The sequence below is a fragment of the Pipistrellus kuhlii genome, unplaced genomic scaffold (assembly GCF_014108245.1).
Source record: "Pipistrellus kuhlii isolate mPipKuh1 unplaced genomic scaffold, mPipKuh1.p scaffold_m20_p_8, whole genome shotgun sequence".
NCBI classification, from domain to species: Eukaryota; Metazoa; Chordata; class Mammalia; order Chiroptera; family Vespertilionidae; genus Pipistrellus; species Pipistrellus kuhlii.
The window spans coordinates 60,849,564-60,873,067 of record NW_023425584.1 but is presented as its reverse complement, the minus strand read 5'-3'; the positions used below and the strand labels follow the sequence as shown (position 1 = coordinate 60,873,067).

Here is a 23,504-nt window from a genome sequence, read left to right as displayed (position 1 = left end):
CATCAGTAGATGAGTGGATAAAAAGCTGTGGTACATTTACACAATAGAATGCTACTTAACCATAAAAGTAAGCAAATAAACAACTAAGTGGAATCTTATTACTTTTTTTGTTGTTCATCCTCACCAGAGGATATTTTTCCATTGATTTTTAGAGAGAAGAAGAGACACATACAGAGAGAAACATTGATGTGAGAGAGACACACTGATTGGTTGCCTCTGGCAGGCACCCCAATCAGGGCCAGGGATCAAGCTCATAATGGAGGTACATGCCCTTGGCTGGGATTGAACCCAGGACCCTTCAGTCCACTGGCTGAGGCTCTATCCACTTAGCCAAACCAAGGCAGAATCTTACCTTTTGTGACAACATGGATAGACCTGGAGATTATTAACTAAGTGAAATAAGCCAGAGAAAGGCAAATACCATATGATTTCACTTATATGTGGAACATAATGAACAAAATAAACTGACAAACAAAACAGAGGCATGGATACATGGAACAGACTGACAGCTGTCAGAGGGGAATAGAGTTAGTGGGGCCTAGATAAAAGAAGGTCAAGGTTTTAAGCAAAATAAATAAATAAATAAATAGTCACACAGACACACACACACATGTACACGCACACACACACACACACACACACACACACACACACACACATTATATAACACGTAGACACAGACAACAGTGTGGTGATGGCCAGAGGGAAAGGCAGTGGGGGTAGGTAGCGGTGGGCAAACAGGGAAGGGGAGGGAGAGTAGGGACTGAAAGAGACACTTTTTGGGATGATGGGCACATGATGCGGTGTGCAGACAATGTTTTGTTGAGTTGTACACCTGAAACATGTAAGATTTTGTAAACCAATGTCACCCCAATAAATTCAATTAAAAAATAAAGATATTAGAAAATAAAATAAATAAACAAAGAAACTCCCAGAATTTGTATGAAACAGAGCCAGGATTCTAATCTCAGGAGTCTGACTGCAGAGAATGCAATCTGGTTTACTATAATACTTTATGTGTCAAAATGTGCAAAGAGTAAATTCTAAAAAAAATGCACAGCAGAATTCACGTTTCTGTAGTTTTAATTTTTTTTCGTAGCATCTATTAATAGTAGCTTCACACATCCTAGCCACAAAACTGAAGAAGCAAAATAAAAAAAATTAAATTAGAAGCATGTAGTTCATGTTTTGTACAACACCAGGTGTTGAAAATCGTGCAGTTGAATTGATTTTCTGACACCTGTTAATGTAGGTATAATAGGATTGCTTTAGAAAATGCGTTGCTATTGCCTTATGGTGAACAAATTAGTAATTACATTTTTATAAATAGATACTGAGAGATTCACCTGTGTATTAGGAAACAGACACAAGAATGATCATTGCAGCACAGTTTATAACAGCAATAAACAGAAAAAATAATTTATATGCTCATTGAAAAGAGAAATATATTGTTGTAGATATATATACATATATACATATATACATATATATACATATATACATATATATATATAAAATTGCTATTATACAACAATAAAGTTATTTAAATATAGCTTCCTGTAACCATATACTAGAATTTTAATAGTAATTGGTAATTATGTTGAAAATTCCATAAAACTCAGATAAGACATTGTTCTTTTAATAAAAATCCTAAACGAGGCATGCATTATACTGTCATAAAAATTTTTAAAAAGTGAGAAAGTATGATGAAAACTAAATTCAAGGCAGTGGTTGCCTCTGAGAGAGAGTTAGGGAGATAAGTTTTGACAACTTCTCATATAGTAGATAAAAATTATAGAAAATTTTTGGAATGGGTGAAGAGTTTACAGCTCTTCATTATTTGTTAAAGTGCACAATGAGATAGTTCCATACATATTATTGACCAAGGATTATGACTGTTTTAATTTTTCACACTGGAAGTACAAAAACAATAAGTATAAATTTAAAATAGAGAGGCACTTTTTGGATAAATTTATGCTTGCACCAATGAATTTCAGTTTCACTGTAGAATCAGTCATACTTTAACTAAGGACTTATTTACGATTGCAGAATAATAGGAATGCTCTGGAAAATTGTTACTTAAATATAACAGAACTGTGTGGTTAGTTTTCCTTTAAGATTCTTGCTTAAACTTGAAGAAAATTTGTGAAACCAATTAAACTTGTGGGATTTTATCTTAAGCTACTATTATCTTTATAATCTTTGCATTACTTGTTTTATGTTTTTATTCAGAATGGTGAGCTTACTTAAAGACTTTGTTGAGTCTGAATTTTTTTTGATTGATGGAGATTCATTACTCATCACTTGTTTTCTTAATGTGAACTTCAAGAAAGGACAAACTCTTCACTTCTTTTATATTGTAGAACAATTTCTGCATGATTTTATTCAAAAGGAAGCCAAATTTGTAATAGTTTTTTTTAAGGTAACAAACAGATTTAATTTTCTGTTCTCATTTCATAGAGGCTAAGAAAACGTATTTATTTTTAAGTGTTATCAATCATTACTTTTATATATTTTGCTTGTTCAGATTGAAATTAAAGTCTATACTAATTGGAATAATACCAAGTATTATTGATAGGGAAATAGCTAACGAGTCTTTATCTGACATTCTAAAGTATTTAGAAAAATTAAGCGAATAACCTTGAATTTTTGAATCTTTGTATTATGTTAATACAACATCTTATATGCAATGCTAAATTTTAAAAATAACTAGATAGTCTATTTTTATCACTAAAATTAACATTGATTTCCTTTGTCTACAGGATGCAGAAAATCTGTATTATAATCACCCTGAAATTCTGGCCCTTCGTACCATATTGATATATCATTTAGAATACAATACTGATGTCACTATTCATACAGAATTTTCCAACTGTCTGACACCAGAATGGGAGATATTTCTTAAAGAATGTTATCCATATTTCCTCATTGTCTCAGATAAGGGAATAACAACTCGTCAAACAGACTTCTTAAACATTTTGATCATGCATGCTCTTCAGAAGAAAATCAATATTGTACAGATTTTGGGAATAGAGTCAGATGTCCTTAGAATTTATGGATACTGTGCCTCAAGTCTCTATATGCACAAACTGTTTTTTGAAACGGTAAGTTATATTAAATTGCCCAGGATAAATAAGCAACATAAATGTTGAAAAATCAACCAGAGAACCATAAGTGTTTATTTAAAAAAATTTGGGTGTAAGAACACTCTGAAGGAATATTCTAACATGGGAAAAGAGGGCAGAATTTAAGTTAGCTTAAGTTCTTATATACTAAGCCTTTGTTTGGGCAATTTTGAAAAGTGGGGAGGAAAAGTATGGGCTAAGGTCAAGTACAATAGACTCAGCAGAGGAACAGTGCCAAGGACATGTGAGGACACAGTGGGAAATTCCCAGCCAGCACCTTGTACATAAACTACATGTATCCGCACATACATATGTACACATTCATATAACATACATATTCATTTATACGCTCCTGTATATTAAATTTGCATACATTTTGTGTATATGTTTTACACATGAGTGTATATATGTGTATACATATATATTATCTGGGAAGATTAGTCTGTATTATCACTTTTAAAATTAAGACAGCTGTTAGAGAAAATATTCATCATTTTATTTGTCAGTTCTTTTTTGCAATTATTTTGAGTAGTTGTATCTTTTAAAAAATAGCTGTGAATAAATACCAAGGCTTGAGAATATTACTTAAAATTTTTCTTCTTCTTTTTTTTTTTTTTGTAAATAGATAACATATAAGTGTGGGGCAATATAGAACAATTATAGTACTTCTAAAGCCAGCATTTTCTTAGTGGCTGCTTTTATTTGAATTACAAACATTTTAATTTCTCTTCTTATATTCTAGTAAACTCAGCAGTGAGTACTTCAAAGGGAGTAGAAGTCTATTTTAGCTTGAATTAATGTATTTTTTTGTTTGTTTTGTCTGTAGTCAAATAATAATAAGCATTAATTTTCACCTTGTATTTATTTTAACTACAGGTTTGCAATAGGTATTTTTATTTGAACCAGACAACTTACCTATGTGTTTTGTTTTTTAGCATGAGACACAACTGCAACACGCCTTACGTGCCTTCATAATAGAGTATTACCAAAGGTTACAGGAGAGAGAAATATTTCTCTATGGTCATTTGAAACTAAACTTGGGAGAAATGCAGAAAGAGGTAACAACACATTTATTTGGAAACTGAAGCCCAGCACATAGGCAATATACTTTTAATGGTTTATTGCTTCTAGAAAACAGACTTTATTTTTTAAACCAACATTCAGGTCCTTGCTGATTATATGGACTTTCTTCTTCAAGCTGCATAGCACTGAGGCAAAGGGAGTCTTGCTAAACTTATTGATTATAAAACATATAGTAAAATTGGAGGAAGAAACCTAATGTGATAATTTTAAGATCTCAAACTTTTTTTATTTTATTTTATTTATTTATTTATTAAAATATATTTTATTGATTTTTTACAGAGAGGAAGGGAGAGAGATAGAGAGCTCGATGAGAGAGAACATCGATAAGAGAGAAACATCGACCAGCCGCCTCTTGCACACCCCCTACCGGGGATGTGCCTGCAACCAATGTACATGCCCTTGACTGGAATTGAACCTGGGACCTTTCAGTCCGCAGATCAATGCTCTACCACTGAGCCAAACCGGTTTCGGTTCAAACTTTTATTTTTTAATATCTGGGTGACTACTATGGAAATGTATACCTAAAAGCTATGCATTTTTTATTTTCTGGAAAAGAAAGCTGCGTAGTTAGTACGGAAGTTAAGCCATTGATATTTGAGTGAGCTCTTATGAGGAACCTAAGTCAGTGGTTATTTTATCCTTTTGATTACTCCCACCTCACTATCTGATATTTTTCTTCCACAGTCTTCTTTTTGAAAGACTAGGTGTGTTGTCTTAGTTTCTCTCATAGACAGCCGCCTATTAAACATCTCATGGATTTCTTGTTGTTGTTAATCCTCACCTGAGGTTATTTTTTCCATTGAGTTTTAGAGAAAGTAGAAGGGAGGGGTAAAGGGAGACAGAGAGAGAGAGAGAGAGAGAGAGAGAGAGAGAGAGAGAGAGAGAGAGAGAGAGAGAGAGAAAGAGAGAGAGAGAGAAAGAGAAACATCAGTGAGAGAGACATATGAATTGGTTGCTTCCTGCACACAACCTGACCTGGACCAGGGATTGAACCTGCAACCCAGGTATGTGCCCTTGACCAGAATCGAACCCGAGACCCTCTGGTGCATGTGCCAACACCCTAACCACTTAGCTATGCTGGTTATCACATGGATTTTTAACAGGCATCACAAAATTAACATAGCTAAGTTTAAGACCTTGAGTCCAAACCCATTCCATTGAATCTCCACATATCAGTTAATATGCTTATAGTTGTTCAGAATATAAATCTAGGAGGTATTTTTGACTTCACTCTTTCCCTCATACCCCCACCCAATCCACTAGTAAATCCTGTCATTGTACATCCTGAACCTGCCAAATTATCACCATTTCTATCACTATGACATTATAGATTTTATCAAATCTTTCTTATATGAAAAAATGCAGGAGACTAAGATGCATCATCCTACATGTATTTCCGTTTGTGCTTTCGATCCCCTATGACTTACTTTCTACACAGTAATCAGAGTGATCTTTTAAAAGTATAAATTTCATATCATGGCACTACTCTGCTCAAAACTCAAAAGGCCCTGTGATCAATCTTAAAATTCCTGTACACCTTACATAGGATGTAGACACTAGACAAACATTAAAAAAAATTTTTTTTATTGATTTCAAAGAGTAAGGGAGAGGGAGAGAGAGAAACATTGATGATTAGAAAGAATCACTGATTGGTTGTCTCCTGCTCACCCCACACTGGGGATTGGTGCCCTGACCGGGAATCAAACCATGACCTACTGGTTCATAGGTTGATGCTCAATCACTGAGCCACACTGGCTAAGATACACAAACATTTTTAAATGAATGCATTTAATACCCAGCCACAGATAGAAAAAACTATATTTTAAAAAATAATTTATTGATTTTTCTACAGAGAGGAAGAGAGAGGGATAGAGAGTTAGAAACACCGATTAGAGAGAAACATTGATCAGCTGCCAAGGTACATGCTCTGACCAGTATTGAACCTTGGTCCCTTCAGTCCACAGGCTGACGCACTATCCACTGAGCCCAACTGGTTAGGGCAGAAAAAACTATGTTAAGTCTGCATCCTGTTCTTGTCTAGTTACTTTGTTGAACTTTTCAATTTCTTACTCCTTTCCAACTTTCTCCAAAGCATGGAGGTTGTAGTGATAATACTTTCAGGAACAGTGGCTTATAATTAACAGTTTATGAGAGGGTAGCTTTGACCAACAGGCAAATACATCATTTTTGCATGTTGCCTCAATGGCCACTGAAAATTGTCTGAACTGGCAACATTGAAGACTTTACAAGTTAATCATTCACAGACTTGCAAACAGGGTATGGCCTATTCAGTTTTGTAAGAGAGTATACATAAGAGGAGGCTAAATAGTCATTAATATTAAAATATACTTAGGTCTAGCTAGATACACATTATCATTTCTCATTAAACATTTTCCCAATTGTTCTGTTCTTCCTTAAGAATTTTTAAAAATATTTTTCCTTAATTATTTGAAAGATTAAATTTTAGTAGTAACATTATTAGTGGGGAAAATTAAACTTCTTTTTCTAGGGTTAAATAGCACTTGAGCTTTGAACCTTGTCCCTTGTAATCAGTAGGTCTTTAAAAAATTTTTTATTGCAGATACATCAGACCTTGTCCTTGCTTTTCAACCGGTGGTCTGAAGGAGCTGATGTAAGAAGTATTGTCTGCTCTATTTCATGCGCTGTGACACTGAAACACTATAAAAAAATTTTACATGATGCCCAAGACTCTGAAAACCTATACACCTGCACAGAAAATCATAACACACAGGTGAGATTCTTTCAAAATTAATTTAATTATTCAATGTTATTTTTTAAAAAAATCTTTATTGTTGAAAGTATTACACAGGTCCCTTTCCCCACTCCGTTGACCTCTTCTAGTCCACTCCACACCCTTCCCCAGGCCTTCACCACCCTATTGTCTGTGTCCATAGGTTATGCATATATGCATACAAGTTCTTTGGTTGGTCTCTTCCCCATATTCCTCACTTCCATCTGAGATGTAGCAATCCTTATGAGTAGTAGCTATAGGTATAAACAGAAAATATGTGTTTGTCACATGTTCATTGAATAAACAATGATAAATATATTGATCACATTCTTATAACGGTACACTGAGCTCTTGACAGACAAGTTAGGATAATTTTCTTTTTCTGGAATGAGCTTGTCACCTCTTTCTTCCCTGACCAAAGGACAAATATTGATTTCATTCTTGTTCTCAGCTGATCATCACTGTGGCTGACAATGTCATAGACCAGTTTCAAGGCAAGGGTGATGACATTCCACAGGAAATTTAGCACCTGTTGAACCTGGATAACTAATCATCTACCCTAGTGCGCAGACCGCATGTTTTCTGTTAAGCATACCAACAACTATGCTGTACACCTGAAGCTAGTCCTATATAATAAAAGGCTATTATGCATATCAACCGAACGGTAGAATGACTGATTGCTATGATGACACTGACCACCAAGGGGCAGATGCTCAATGCAGGAGCTTCCCCCTGGTGGTCAGGGCGCTCCCACAGGGGGAGCACTGCTCAGCCAGAAGCCTGGCTCATGGCTGGGGAGTACAGTGGTAGTGGTGGGAGCCTCTCACCACCAGGTGATTAATAATAAAAGTTAGCTTTTATTAATCAACATCACTATTATTATTGGTATTCTTTTTTTTAATTTTTCAATTGCTGTTGACATCCTGAGGGTTCTCAGACTCCAAGAGGGCACAGGCCAGGCTGAGAGATCCCCCTCTCCCCTGCCCCAAGTGCATGGATTTCATGCACCGGGCCTCTAGTATAAAATAATATTGAATGTCAACAGCAATTGAAAATGGAAAAAAAGAATACCAATAATATTGATGTTGATTTATAATAGAAGCTAACTTTTACTAAGTCTTTATTATGTGCCAATGCCAGGTACCTTATATACAGAGTCATTAAATCTTTACAGTGATTCTACTTAATATATAAATAAGAGTCAAACAGCTAATTGGTGGCAAAGATAGGCTACAAACCAAACTTTGTTTTTGTGTTTGTTTGTTTCCTACACTGCCTTAGTACACACAGGAACAGGTATGACAGTAAGAAACTTTATGACACTCCTTGTATTTCTACTTTGAGGTCATAAATACATGCTAGCCATGCCTCCATGCAGGTGATCATCCTCCACCATGTTAAAAAATGAAAATACTAGATGCTCTAAACACTGGGCCTCATTTATTTGGAAAAGTTTTCACTTCTAAGTAAAATAATTAGCTATGCTATTTAGAAAAAAATTATACGCTTATTAATTTTTTTCTTAAAACAAAATAATTGAATAGGAGTACATATATCATGTTGGGACATTATGAGTAAGATGCTCTAAGATTCTGTTCTTATATTTCTGAATGTTTATATTGCCTGTGTTTGATATTTCTAAATTCATGTTTGTTTGTTTTTTCAGGACTTGAATAAACCCCTAACACTAAAGGAAGCAGCAGATCTTTGCAGAATGCACTGTCTTAGTGTGATTTTCCTTCAACGTTTACCCCTGTTTCAAAGAGCTAAGGGTAGAATTATTACTAATATTTGGGACAAAACACTTGTACCTTTTCTAAGAATGGTATGTAACTACATGGAATATCATAAATATTGTAAAGTCAATAAGGCAAACATTATAAGGCAGATCAATTTCATTTTTCTAATATTGCTTTTATTTCTGCACACATCTAAAAATTATTGGCAGCAAACAATGCTTGTTTCTAAAAAAAATAGCCTTGTCATATATAAAAGTACTCAATGAGAATAAGTACTGTAAATCCATATAAAATGCTCTATACTTTGAAGAATTCCAAATACTTATACAATTTCTTTGAAGAAATAACCATATCTATTATTAATATATATAAGTAAAAATAAAAAATTGAGATCAATTGCATGTTTGCATCCTATTATTAATTAAAACAGAGAAGAATGAATTTAAAAGTCATTTGTCAGTTATTTTGAACCTTTGTTTCCAAATTTAGCCTGGTGCTTCTGAGTTTGATATTTGTTGTATAGTGCAGTGATTTTCAACCTTATTCATCTCATGGGGCGCATAAACTGATTAGTAAAATTCTGTGGCATACCAAAAACAATTTTATTTTTTGATGATCTGACAAAAAATAGGAATAATTTTGAATCATTTGCACCAGATGGCTATTGTTATTTTTTAACTTGACAACCTAAGGGAAAGAGATCAGTGCCCTGACTAAATAGTCAAATATTGCATGTTTTAAAAATTCTGGTAGCACACTGGTTGAAAATCACTGGTATAGTGATTTGCAGTCTTATTTTGGATAAACACTTTAGCTCAAGAAAATAGTTGCATTTTGGAGAAAACTTTAACCAGAGAAAATATTATATAATCTATTTTATTATACTTAAGCCTGCTAAGTAAAATGATTATCATTAGCTTTAGTATAGTTTGAGATAAAGGAATGATAAGGTACAGAAAGCTAAAATAGGCCCTTTGTGAGATATTGAGAAACCTATATAACACAATAAATTAAAGTACAGTTGTATGGCGGTAAAACTGCATTGTTGATTGTATTACCTAGTCATTGTCAGCACAATGGTATTATGCTTGAAGGTGAGATTTTCATTATATATTTAAGAAATTCCATCTGATATGTCATTGTATTTTATTTAGGCCCTAACTCTCTAAATGATGCCATAAGCAACTTTTAATTTAAACTATAGAAATAATAATGAAGTACTCATTACTGTTCTATAATGACTATTATTTTGAGTCAATGAGGGCATATTTATTGTGACAAATTCAAAGTATTTCATTTCAGAGCTGCAAAGTATGTTGGAAGGTATAGATTAGCCATGCTATCTTACACTTATAAAAAATGAAGCATAAATAAAGTAAGTCATTTGTATATAGTCATAGATTTTGTCAATGCCAGGACAGTCACACTGTTTTCATATGTAGTCTAGTTCCTTTTTCTTGGGGTAAGGCATAGATCATGTTGAGGAAGTTTAAGGAAGTTATGAACATTCTGGGAAGATTTTATATAATTAAATCATGCCTCTTTCTCTTCTTTCCCCCCCCCCCCAGCTATATAGATGTCAATTTTTCATCTTAAAACAATTAAAAGCTAGGAATAACTGGAATGTGAATTTCACTGGCCTACCTGACTTAACTGATAATAGTTTGTGGAAAAATATTGCTTATTATTATGAAATTGAACATAATAGAGGTATGTTTTATTTTTAAATTTTTGTACTATAGGATAATTCTTTTTTATGTATATTTTCTATTGTTGATAGTATTACAGATGTCTCCTGTAGAAATATGTTTTAAACGATTGTGTAGTTAAGTCTTTTATTTATTAGTGGGTGGGTGAGAATTATATCTAACAAGCAATAGTGATGGGCTATTCATTGATTAACTACAATTGGATAGGAAGCTTTCTTATTTTTCTTTTTTTAAATATATTTTATTGATTTTATACAGAGAGGAAGGGAGAGAGATAGAGAGTTAGAATCATCGATGAGAGAGAGTCATCGATCAGCTGCCTCTTGCACACCCCCTACTGGGGATATGCCCGCAACCAAGGTACATGCCCTTGACCGGAATTGAACCCGGGACCCTTCAGTCCCCAAGCCGATGCTCTATCCGTTGAGCCAAACCGGTCCCGGCGATAGGAAGCTTTCTTTGCAAATATTTTCTATTGAAAGTTTTTATTTTCACATGAGGTAAATGGCTCCATTGTGGACTTTGTGATATGTATGAGACAATATCAGCTAATGGGAGTTACTCTTAGAGCACTACAATAATGTTACCACTTACTGTATACCTTTCATATATTGGATAATTTGTATATGTTATACCATGACACCATAGCTTTGCTGCTGATTGTTTTGGACAAGTTGTGTCAGTTGGGATATTATGTGAAGAAATGGAGATGCACAGTTCAGAAGCCCTGCCTCATTACCTCCAGCATGACCTACAGAACACCTGATATTGATTCCTGACTCCTTCCCCCATCATGTTGGAGCCATGGGCTGGCTTTGTTAAGAGTGATAGAAAAATACACCAACACCAGTAACAGTATATATATATATATATATATATATATATATATATATATATATATATATATATATATATTCTTATTTTATAAGTATATAAAATGAGAATAACTCTAGTGCTTTTTTGAGAGACAGGGTGGTGACGGAGGGAGTGAGGGAAGGAGAGGTCCCCCCCACCTCCAAACATTGAAGATTTTTATTTTTTCACATATATGTGGAACAGTAGGAGATCTGTTTCACTTTAAACTAAAACAGTCATTTTTTTTTTTACATTCAGCAACAAATAGTCTGTATTACAGCAAGTAGTTTTGTTTTTAAAATAGTCAGAAGTAGTGATTCCTAAACTTGCCTCAGTGTAAGAATCACCTAGGATGCTTCTTAAAGAATGCAAACTTCTGGATGTCATCCCAGATTAATTGAATCATAGTCTTCTAGAACAGTGTTTTGGAAAATTTTATTTTTAGTAAGCACCCTGAATAATCCTTAAGGTCAGGAAAGACTGGGAAAGGCTTCTGTAGTGGTTGTATAACACATGATGGGTGAGGGAATCTGAATTCCTAGTCTATTCCTCTGCTTACCAGCTTTATTTTTTAATTTAAATTCTTTATTGTTTAAAGCACATGTGTCAAACACAAGGCCAGCGGGCCAAATCCGTCCCGCCAGGCCTTGCAATGTGGCCTGCACTGCTCTGTCATCACTGCACTCCGCTGCGTTTCCATCACAATGGCAGTTTATGACTGTTCAGTAAACCATTTGGCCAGCGATTTAGGCTGGATTTTAGATTTTGGCCCCTTCTCTGATTGAGTTCGACACCCCTAGTTTAAAGCATTACATAAGTCTCCTTTTCCCCCGTTGGCCTCTCCACAGCTGCTTATCCTCCCAGCACATGCCTGCACCCACCCCATCTGTATCCATTGGTCATGCTCATATGCATGCATACATTTCCTTTGGTTGATCTCTTACCCCCTCACCCCTGCCTTCCCTCACAGGTTGGACAGACTCTTTGATGCTTCTGTGACTCTGGTTCTAGAAAAAAGTCACACAAGTACAGAGGTTCAAAGATATTTTACTTTCTTATAACAGTAACAACATGAAAAATTATGCTGGAGCCTCTTCTGTTTTGTTCTAAGCCTCTGCTATGAGATACTCCCAGACATACACTTATAACTCACATACTCATAAAACATAAAATATGGTGACTATCACTCAGATTTTAATTGTTAATTTGAACATATTTTTTCTTCTACCTAGGGCTCAATTTGGAATTGGGTAACACTCTGAAACAGGGATACGAGGAATTGTGGAACACAGTCTTAACATTATCAGAGGATGATGATTTTGGAGAATCTATGCCCGTGAGGACAACATCCAGACCATTTCTTACACAGAAAGAAACATCACCTAGAGGTGCTGACAAGTTTTAAAAGTTGATCTCATTCAGGACAGAAAAAGATGAGCAGTACAATCCATGTTTGGAAAATAAACCTGACCTTTTAATGTTTTGTCTTTTTGCAGGCTTAGTCCTGCTGATGAGCTTCCATACCTGCACACCTACTTGGCTTCCCCATTGCTCTTTTTATTTATTCGCTTGCTTATTTATTTGTTTGTTTGTTTATTGTGAGGTCATGAGAAAGAGCAGACTTTTACTAAATACTCATGCTGCGAGAAGTGCTCAGTGGTTCACATGAATTTTTAAATTTGGTTTTTAAAACAGCCCTATTCATGATACGGTCAATCTCATTTTACAGATAAGATCTCGTGAAAGTATCTTTAACCACATAGTCAATTTATGGTAGAGGGTTAGAACGCAAATCTGTCTATTTCCACAGTCAGACATAAAAGGCTTCCCAATAGTATCTTTATTGTATTTTCTACAAAAAGTATAAGTTTGTTAAGGGTCATGTGAAGAAACCATCTTGTATGGAAATAGACCTGTCGGGGTTATGATTGACAGGTTAAGACCAGCCTCTTTATGTGGAAAAATTTTATTTTGACTAAATGAAATATACAAAAGTATTTTTTAAAGTTTCAACTAATGAAAGAAACAAATTACTTTATTGCTATTGTATTTCATTTTATTAGTACTGATTATTAAATCTGAAATATTTTTATAAAACTTTATTTCTTTTGGACTATAAAAAAATAGGCATATTTCTTAATGTGGTTCAGAATAATTACTTGTCTTTTCTAGATTGTATAGTGATTTCTTCACTGTTTCTCAAATGCCATCAACTTTACTTGAAATAAAATTCACTCAGTATACATTTACATTTGTGAATTAAATGGAGTAATACAAAGTTGATCTAAACAATTTGATTTGCAACAATTCCATTGAAGTATTATTTATTTTGAAGAAAATGATGAAAATGTTTAATTTCGCTGTTTCACAAACATTTGCATCACATTGTTAAATTCTTAGAATTTTTTGTTCAAATATTAATTGTTTTTCTAAATAGTACCAGGATCAAATCAAGGAATTCATAAATTAGGACTCATTCCTCTGAAAGCTGAGATTATAGAAGTTTATGCTGGAGATATTTTGTCAGAACTACCTTTTCTAAGCAGGTACAATATTTATAGAAAAATTTTGCCTGTTTGTAATACCTATCTATCTGTCTATCTATCTATCTATCTATCTATCTATCTACCTATCTATCTATCAATCATCTACCTATTGACCACTATATCTGATATAGTGAATTAACTGGATTTATTGTTGCATATATTGTACATATGTAAATTAAATTTCATATTGGGAGATACATTTTCATTATAATTTTAGTGAGTTTTACTTTAATTCAAGCAAAGAGGGTATTCAATTGTCTCTTTAAATATCCAGTTCCTGATAGCAAGTCCTCAATTTATATTTCTAGGTTTTTTGCTCATTAACATCTTAGCATCTAGAAGAGTATCTGGCACAAAACAGGAACTCAGTGAATATCTTGGTTCATGTGTGTCACTTATTCTCTCTCTCTCTCTCTCTCTCTCTCTCTCTCTCTCTCTCTCTCTCTTTATAATATATTTTTTATTAAATTATTATTTTTGTACATATACCAATGCCCCCCACTCCTGTACATACCCTCCCTCCCCAGAGTTTTGTGTCCATTGGTTGTACTTATATGCATGTATACAAGTCCTTCGGTTGATCTCTTATCTCCCCCAGATCTCCCCAACCTCCCTGCTGTAATTTGACAGTCTGCTTGTTGTTTTACTGTCTCTATATCTATCTTTTGGTTCTTCAGTTTATAATGTTCTTTATCATCCATAAATAAGTGAGGTCATGTGGTGTCTCTCTTTCATTGACTGGCTTGTTTCACTCAGCATGATGTTCTCCAATTCCATCCAGGTTGCTGCAAACGATGATAATTTTTTTCTTTTTTATGGCTCCATAATATTCCATTGTGTAAATGTACCATAGTTTTTGGATCCAATCATCTGCTGATGGGCACCTAGGCTGTTTCCAAATCCTAGCTATTGTAAATTGTGCTGCTATGAACATAGGGGTGCATATATTTTTTCTGATTGATGTTTCTAGCTTCTTGGGATATATTCCTAGGAGTGGGATTACTGGGTCAAATGGGAATTCCATTTTCAGTTTTTTGAGGAAGCTCCATACTGTTCTCCACAGTGGTTGCACCAGTCTGCATTCCCACCAGCAGTGCACGAGGGTTCCTTTTTCTCCACAACCTCGCCAACACTTGTTTGTTGATTTGTTGATGTTGGCCATTCTGACAGGTGTTATTCTCTCTCTCTTTTTTCCCCCTCTGTGCTTGAAATATTTTACAAGTACATGCACATACACCCAAACAAGCTAAAATAATCCAGAAGTGACTCTCAACTTCAGAAATTTTATATCTTATAGGTAATGCTATATCCACTTTTTTGTTATTTGGTACCTAATTCAATCCCACATACAAATAAATTCTTGATATACACTTTTTATTGTTATAGAGATGACAATGCTACAGCTATCCCTGTCCACTTCTTGACTGTTTATTCATGATATACATTGTTTTAAAAACATACTTTGTTCATTTATAGTTTATAAAATTAAGGGAGAGACCCATTAAGTAAGCTCATGGCTTATAATAGAAACTGAAAAAAAATATATGTGTATTATAATGTATGTCTTTTTATTGTATTCCTAGTGATGACCCAGCTGTTACAGCTCTTTCTAAGAAGAAAGAATTTGATGAACTCATGCACTGGCATTCTTCTAGACCTCTCAGTGATGATTTTGAAAGGACAAAGTGCAATAGTGATGGTAAGTATAACTAATCGTCTACATTTTCAACATTTTTATCAATTAAATTATATCTCACGTATAAGAAAAAATGAGTCATCTGGGATTAGTGAAATCTAATTTATAGTCTTCTCTCTCTCAGGCCAGCATACAAATTTCCAACATCTTTTATAACAGAACCAGGAAGAACTAGTTTCTATAGTATGAAAATGAGATTCCAATCAGTGTAGTTGGGGTGGGAGAGTTTTGTTGAGATGGGGAATATTTTAAAGTTTTTTCTTAGGTTCCTACAACAAATTACTTCATATGTTATTATTAATGTAGCTTTAGTTCTTTGTTCTTCTCGATTAAATTTTCTTGTTTATTGTCTCATGAGACCTAATACCTTCCCTAATCAAATTATATTCTCATTGTTTGTCCAAATTACTAATTATATTATTTGCTTCAAAATACTATTTAATAATTATTAATTAAATGAAATAAGTAACAAATATTCAAATGATTTAGTAATCAATTTGGCAATTAAATATTATAGGCCACTATAGTTCTCTAGTCTTGTTATCTTACTGGAAGGAAAACTGGTACAGGAAAATCACTTTAGGAAAAATTAAAAAAATCAGTTGCACACCATTAGGATTCCCTATAGAGTGAGAAGTGGCAGCTGGGTTGATATTGCAGCAATCGGACATACTCATTCAGTATTTATCCCATGAATTGAGAGTTACTATGTGTCTAACTTTGGGCTGGGCTCTGGGAATCTAGCAGGAACATGAAAGTTATATTCCTGCTCTTATAGTGCTCACAGTTTAGCAGAATAGATGTTAAGCAAACCACTGCAGAGATACTTATTTAAAACTAGAGGCCTGGTGCACAAAATTCATGCATGGGTAGGGTCCCTAGGCTAGCCAGGGCCTTCCAGCTGTTGGCCCATGGCCTTCCTTCATTCCTTGCCACTCCCTTGTAGTCAGCACACATTATAGTGAGTGATTGAATTCCCAGTCTTCTGGTCAAGCTCCCAAGGGGACACTTGGCAAATTAGCCATAATATATATATATATATATATATATATATATATATATATATATATATATATATATATATATATTATGATGACTACTACAATCACATGCAAAGGGTATACCAAGGATAGGCTTGAGGGGTTGAGGAATTTTCAAACCAAATCTGAAAGATGAAGATAGTTATGCAGGTGTGGTAGTGGTGGAGGCCAATAAGAAAGTGGCCAGAGGCCTGTAGCACAGAGAGTGATGTGAGATGGGTCTGAATCATGCAGGTTTTAGTGAGGATTCTGAACAATAGAAGAGCAACAGGAAGCCACGAAGATGTTCAAACCACATGAGCAACGTGATTGGATTATATTTACTCCAGCAGCAGCATGGAGAAATATACATTCTTTTTAGTTGTGTGCAGTATAGCTGCACATTACCTGGAATTTGATTAGCTGTTTTAGGCAAATGTTTCTGACCTAATTTGGGGGTTTTCAGAGATCCTGTTTCTAAATTAGAAGCTCTTTCCAAGTGTGTCCTTTATTCTTGACACTGTCCAGAGCCATCAAAAATGCCAAAGAGTTAAAGTTTCGTTTGCAGTTCTGATGTCTAGAAGAAAAGGAAAGTGTAAGCTCACCATTGACTTATTCTATGGGGTGTACCAATAATGCCTAGTAAGTTGTATTAAAGTGAAAATATAATGACAAGACACTGATTTAGATTTTACCATGTTATTTAAACATGGCTCAAATAATTAGAGTTTCTCTATCTCAATCTCTAATATGTCTATAATTAGTGCAAGTTTTAGGTGTTTGCAAGTGTTTGTCAAAGCCTTTTTCACAAATGCTTTCTAAATGAAATTCTTGTCTATAAAGAACATTGTCAGCATATTTAATGATGTATTTATTTCCTACAGCTAAATCCAAAGGCAAAAAAGAAAGAAGGGACATGCAGAAATTACATCATTTTTATCATGTCTTTGGAAAATCTTTGGTAGGAAGTAACAAATCAGTAAGGATTACGAGAGGAAGTTCTCTGCCACCTCCAGAAAGTTCTTCAGTACAAAAGAAAAAAACACACCAGGTACATTCTTGGTATTTTAGGTCTTGTCAGGATCCTACAGCTCAACTCATTCCACATGGGATCTTCATTAATAATATTCAGCATTGTGCACATGTGTTATCAGAGAAGTAAAAAAACACATTTCCTAAAAATAAATAATAACTGTCAAATCAAGTATACTCTAAATACTAACATCAATTACAAAAGACACTTAAAACACTCGTAAAATGAAGAAAAAAAGTAAAATGATGCCTGACCTGTGTAGCTCAATTGTTGAGTGTCAACCTATGAACCAGAAGTTCATGGCTCAATTCCTGGCCAGCATAGGCCAAGGTTGTGGGCTCGATTTCTAGTAGAGGGTGTGCAGGAGGCAGCCGATCAATGATTCTCTCTCATCATTGATGTTTCTATCTTTCTCTCTCTCTCCCTTCCTCTATGAAATCAATACAGAAATGTATATTTTTGAAAGTGTAATGAAGAAAACAAAATCCTAATAGGACTTTAACATTTTAGTGCATTTCTTTGTATTTATTTTCCCTTCCTGTTATTAAAATTTTTTAAAACACATTTTTGTGGCTGTATAATCTATAGTATGGCATGCTATTTTTTTGTTTAATGATTTATTTTGAAATGTAGAAAAACAGGTAAGAAAATAGGGGAGAAAAGAAAAGTCTATACTTACACCCTACAAATAAACACTATTAACATATTAACCTACAAAATTTTATTTTTATTCATTATGTGCTTTTTTTTTTTTTTACAAAAAAGTCTTCCTATATACTTTTATTTCCCCACTATCAATATAAAATGATATTTTTTTTCTGTGTCATTAAATGTGCTTTCATAATAGCGCATTGTTTTGAAAATTTAAACAGCTTTTTAAAAAAGATTATAAAGGTCAAATACATTAGATAAATTTAGATTATCTAAAAAAGTATAAAAAAATCAAGAAAATTGTGCCACACTTTCACGGTTAATTAAAAAAAAAAAAACCACACGCACACACACACTTTTTTTCTCTATTATTATGGCTGATACTATTACAGATGTTACCTTTTCCCCCACTTTTCCCATCTTCACCCATCACATCCTCTCTCCTCCAGCCATCACCATATTGTTATCTGTATCTGTGGATTATGCATATATGTTCTCGGATTAATCTATTCACCTTCTTTCATTCAGTCCCCATCACTTCTTTCCCCTCTGCTAGCTGTCAATGATGTTTCTATCTCCGCCTCCCTCTCCCTTTCTCTCTGAAATCAATAAAATATATATTTTTTAAAAATAGCAATAAAAAGCAAGAAAAGAAAGAAAGTGACAGTTGAGGATAGAAAGAAAGAATGTTGAATTATCATGCCTATATAAATATAGATGTTTATATTGAATTATCCAGCATCCCTAAAGTCCTCTGTGATTCTCCACTTCAGTGTGCTAAGTAGTGAACTAGTGGCTTAAGTAAGAAATACTTCTTTTAAAAAACATCGTATTGGAGGACGTTCTTTCTTTCCCACATCTACTGAGAAGAGGAAGACCATTCTCAGCAATCAGACTGTCCACATTCCGGAAAATGGGGACCTCACTGTGAAGGGACACACAGTTGTTATGAAAGGCCCCAGGCACCTGCAAAGGGATGTCAGTCCCATCAATGTAGAACTCAGCCTCCTTGCAAAGAAAGGAAGAGGCTCCAGGTTGTCCAGGTAGTGGGGAATAGAGAGGAACTGGCTGCTATTGGCACTATCTGTAGTCACTACGGAACATGAGCAAGGGTGTTACGTTTGGGCTTCTGTCACAGAACAAGGTCTTTGTATACTCACTTCCTCATTGAGATTGTTATTCGGGAGGATGGGATGGTTCTCTTGTTGAAATCGGAAATCTCTTGGGTGAAAAGTATATCTGCCAAGTTCAGATGAGTATCTCACACTCAGAAAGAGGAGTTTAATTCTTGAAGAAAATGACATTGAACTTATGTCAAATTTAGCTGCTTTGATTCAGCAAACCAGATAGTTAAAAACAAGATTATCCAAAGAAAATGTTGGATGGTATCTATGTTTCTAAAAAGGGAAGAGTTCAGCAGTCTAATGAATACGATCTAAGTTGTCCAGCTGTAGAAACAGCAAGATGCCAAATGATTCCTCAGACTTCTTTGTGACATTTCAAAGATGCAATAAAAGCTGTGTAGTGGGGGGTGGGAGGGAGCAAATGTATTATCGTGGAAACATTTATATTATTGTTAATTTTTCTTTCTTTTTTTTAAAGACAAATGCAGAAAAATTTATTGAGGAAAACCAAAAGAGACAGCTTGCTAAACTAGAGAAAAAAGAGGAAGAAAGATGGAAAAACTTGTCTGTATATATTGAAAAGGAAATGAAAGAAAACCCTAATTCTGGAATAAAAAAACTAGAAGATTTTCTCCAAACATGCCCTGTTAAATCTGTAAAATTTGCTGCAGAAATGGTAGGACTGGATGCCTGTTTCAAATTATGGATGGAATGCTGTTTAAAACCAGGTACATAAGGTACAAATTTTAGAAATACCTTGAAATGAAAGGTCAGTAAGAACAGAGCAAAAGAATTGATACTGGCCACACATACTGATTTTTCTGGTCTGTATGATTTCGGAAACCCTTGATGTCTACAGGGTAATGCGATTTCCTTTTGTTTGATTCACTAATAACATGGCTATGATGAGTATTGGTGAATAGATTTCACTTGCAATTCAATTCAGTAAACAGTTCTTCAAGGTCAGTCATGAGCTGAGTACCTTATTAGGGCTTCTGACCAGAAGAACATAGGACCTTCTCTGAAGGTGCTTTTTAAAAATATATATTTATATTTTATTGATTTTTTACAGAGAGGAAGGGAGAGGGATAGAGAGTTAGAAACACCAATGAGAGAAAAACATCAATCAGCTGCCTCCTGTACAACCCCCACTGGTAATGTGCCCGCAACCAAGGAACATGCCCTTGACCAGAATGGAACCTGGGACCTTTCAGTCTGCAGACTGATGCTCTATCCACTGAGCCAAACCGATTTCAGCTGAAGGTGCTTAATGATAGTCTCCTAAGGGACTTAGCCACATGCTGAACTAACTGCAACATAGTGTTGATAACCACAACCAAAGCTATATACAGTACATTTTCATGTAAAGTCATCTGTAGGTTGTGTGACTTTAAGAAGATCAGTGTATAGTGAAACTAATTTTACTACAGGCTAATTGCTATTAACTGGAGTTAAGTTCCTAAGGCACCTCATTAACGTTACAATGAAATGATGTTGAATAAAATATTTTTCGAGGACCTAGCATATATAGGGTGTCCAAAAAATGTATACACATTTTGAATAATTACAAAGGCAGTGTTTATTAAAATGCATTGCATTTTAAAAATTGAGCTATTAGCTGTTAAAATGTATATATATATATTTTGGGGGGACAAATTGTATATGTATGTAAAGTCTCACAATTCTCTGACGTGGTTCCATTACCCTGATATTACATGTAAGAAATTGAAGCTCGAGAACAAATTACATGCCCAAATGTCAGTGACAGAGCAAGAACTTAAGTATAGCATCCTTACTCCAAGAGGTATGCACAAATTAAATAGTTAGTAAATTTGGGCACAACAGTGTTTGGATGAGAACCAGAGAATTAATATTTTTTATTGGAGAAAAAAAAGAAAGATATTTATCTTTTAATTGTGTTCACAGGAAAGTAAATATTAAAAGAAAAAAAAATGTTGCTCTGGCCAGTATTGCTAAGTGGTTAAAGCATTGGACTGCTCAAAGGGTTGAGGGTTCAATTCCTAGACAAGGTCAACTACCTAAGGATGCAGGTTCGATCTTGGCCTTTGTGGGTTGCATGTCTATGTGTCTTTCTCTCACATTGATGTTTCTCTCTTCTCTTCCCTTTCTCCCTTCCACTCTCTAAAAATAAATGGAAACATATTCTTGGGTGAGAATTAACAACAACAAAAAGAATTAAAAAAGTCCATTTACTCATTCTCCATATTAATTCTTATAGTTAATAATAACTGTTGCCATTATTGTATCATTTTTATGTAAATTAATTTATTTAATCCTTATAAACCATATGAGGTGAGACCTAATATTAGTATCCCCAATTTATATAAGAAGAAAATAAAGTTTAGAAATGGAACTTTTCAAGTTCCCAAATCAAGTATTGGCAAGTTAAAAATGAATTTCAAATAAATAACAATTTTTTTTTTACTGTAAGTAAATGTCATGAATGTATATCTCAAACTATATTGCCTGTATTTTATTTGCTAAAGCTGGCAGTTCTACTCTTACTTGAGGCCACACTCTTAACTGTAATGTAATTGACTAGTAACTATGAATTCCTCAGTTATTATCAGTAATTCATATGATTATGCTTTTCTTATCCTGCAATAAAATTAAATCAGCTTTAGGGTTTTACTATCAATATCTTGTATAACATGTTATGTATGACAATTTTTCTTTTAAACTGAAACAGAATCCAGAGATATGAACATAGTAATTAACTTGATGAAAAGGATTCATATAATCCATCAAAAATATTCAGAACTATTACAAAATACAGATAAACAAAAATTAGCCAAATATTTAAAATATGTTGGATTTGACAACTTGGCACACTCATTATATCCTCAGGTAGGTGCTATAGAAAATATTACGCGACATTCATATGTGTGTGTAAAATATTCTATGGAATGTATTCAGAATTAACATCTATTAGATTAAATTGACGATTAGATATGTATCATCCTGTGTAGACACAGATCTAATAATTTTTATGGATGTGTTTTTACATAGAATAAATGTTTTATTTGTACTAAGGGTGCTATGGTCTAAATGTTTGTGTCCCCCTTCACAAATTTATATATTAAAATTTAAACTCTTACAGTGGTAATATTTGAAACTGAAGCCTTTGGAAGGTATTAGGTCATGAGGGTGGGGCCTTCACTAACAGTATTAGTGCCCTTAAAAAGAGACCCCACATTAAGGTGGCTAGGAAGAACTGAGCATCATGTTTGCAATTTACTCTTAAAGGTTCACAGACAGAAGGTCTTATATACTGAACTGGCAACTTTTCTGAAATGTATTAATGAACACACACCCCCCCCCCCCACACACACACCCCAGAAAGCTAGCTCCTTCTTTCGTAATATGCAAAAAGATGGCCATGTAAGGGAGGCTCTTAGAAGACATCAAATCTGCTATGAGAAGAAAATGTTTGCAAGCCATCCTGTTATACTTCTAGCTACCTGAATGGATTAAGCATAGGGACTCCCCATTTTACTTAAATTTATTTTTATCAAAGCCAAGTGATAACTTTAAAAAACAACAATGCAACTGCCAAAGAAGGTTGTTCGAGTATGGACTTCAGAGATATGAGGAATATTTGTCTTGATTTATGAGGATGTTTACTTTCCTTAGATAATCTCAATAATACTTGGTTAATATGAAAATATATTTTATACAATTATTAAATGTTACATTCACAACAAAACAAAGGTTAAAAAAAGAATGCAAAGATTCACTTAGATCAGGGGAAACTTAACTTTTCCCTCTAGGAAAATTTTACTTACAATGATTTCTATTTGATGTTCTTCCATAGATTGACTCCTTGAAACCTCTTCTTTGTTTTCAGCTGTTACTTCAAAAGAATGTGTTTGAAGAGAAAATGTTTTTTAAGTCCAAATATCCCTCAAATAATGACTTGAGAGCCATGAGATAGTATATTTAGAAATGGGGCAGCTGCGCTTGTGTTATTGCTTGATTGTGGTCAAGTGGACATGCATTTAGTTCCTAGAGGAATGGCAGGGGGTGGGGGCGAGGACAGCCACTCAGGATGACTGCCAGAAAGATGTAGAGTTAGCCCTGCATTTCCTTCTGAACTAGTTCTTCCTTGAATGCTCTGTAAATTTCCCAAGTCTCCATACTGACCCATCACA

General features: G+C 34.3%; 1 protein-coding gene across 2 annotated transcripts in view; it reads left to right on the top strand.

Annotated features, from left to right (window-relative positions):
* The window catches only part of LOC118711448 (probable ATP-dependent RNA helicase DDX60), a 74,834-nt gene that overhangs the window by 9,749 nt on the left and 41,581 nt on the right, over positions 1-23,504 (top strand). The window contains exons 4-15 of one of the 2 annotated variants that reach the window (XM_045576597.1): positions 2,233-2,422; positions 2,763-3,104; positions 4,061-4,183; positions 6,790-6,960; positions 8,627-8,785; positions 10,268-10,409; positions 12,496-12,651; positions 13,701-13,809; positions 15,393-15,508; positions 17,409-17,575; positions 19,811-20,060; positions 22,043-22,200. In XM_045576597.1, the coding sequence (XP_045432553.1) occupies positions 2,233-2,422; positions 2,763-3,104; positions 4,061-4,183; positions 6,790-6,960; positions 8,627-8,785; positions 10,268-10,409; positions 12,496-12,651; positions 13,701-13,809; positions 15,393-15,508; positions 17,409-17,575; positions 19,811-20,060; positions 22,043-22,200 (2,083 nt within the window). Of the gene's footprint in view, positions 1-2,232; positions 2,423-2,762; positions 3,105-4,060; positions 4,184-6,789; positions 6,961-8,626; positions 8,786-10,267; positions 10,410-12,495; positions 12,652-13,700; positions 13,810-15,392; positions 15,509-17,408; positions 17,576-19,810; positions 20,061-22,036; positions 22,201-23,504 lie in introns of both variants that reach the window. The other variant, XM_036424537.2, reaches the window with a different exon arrangement.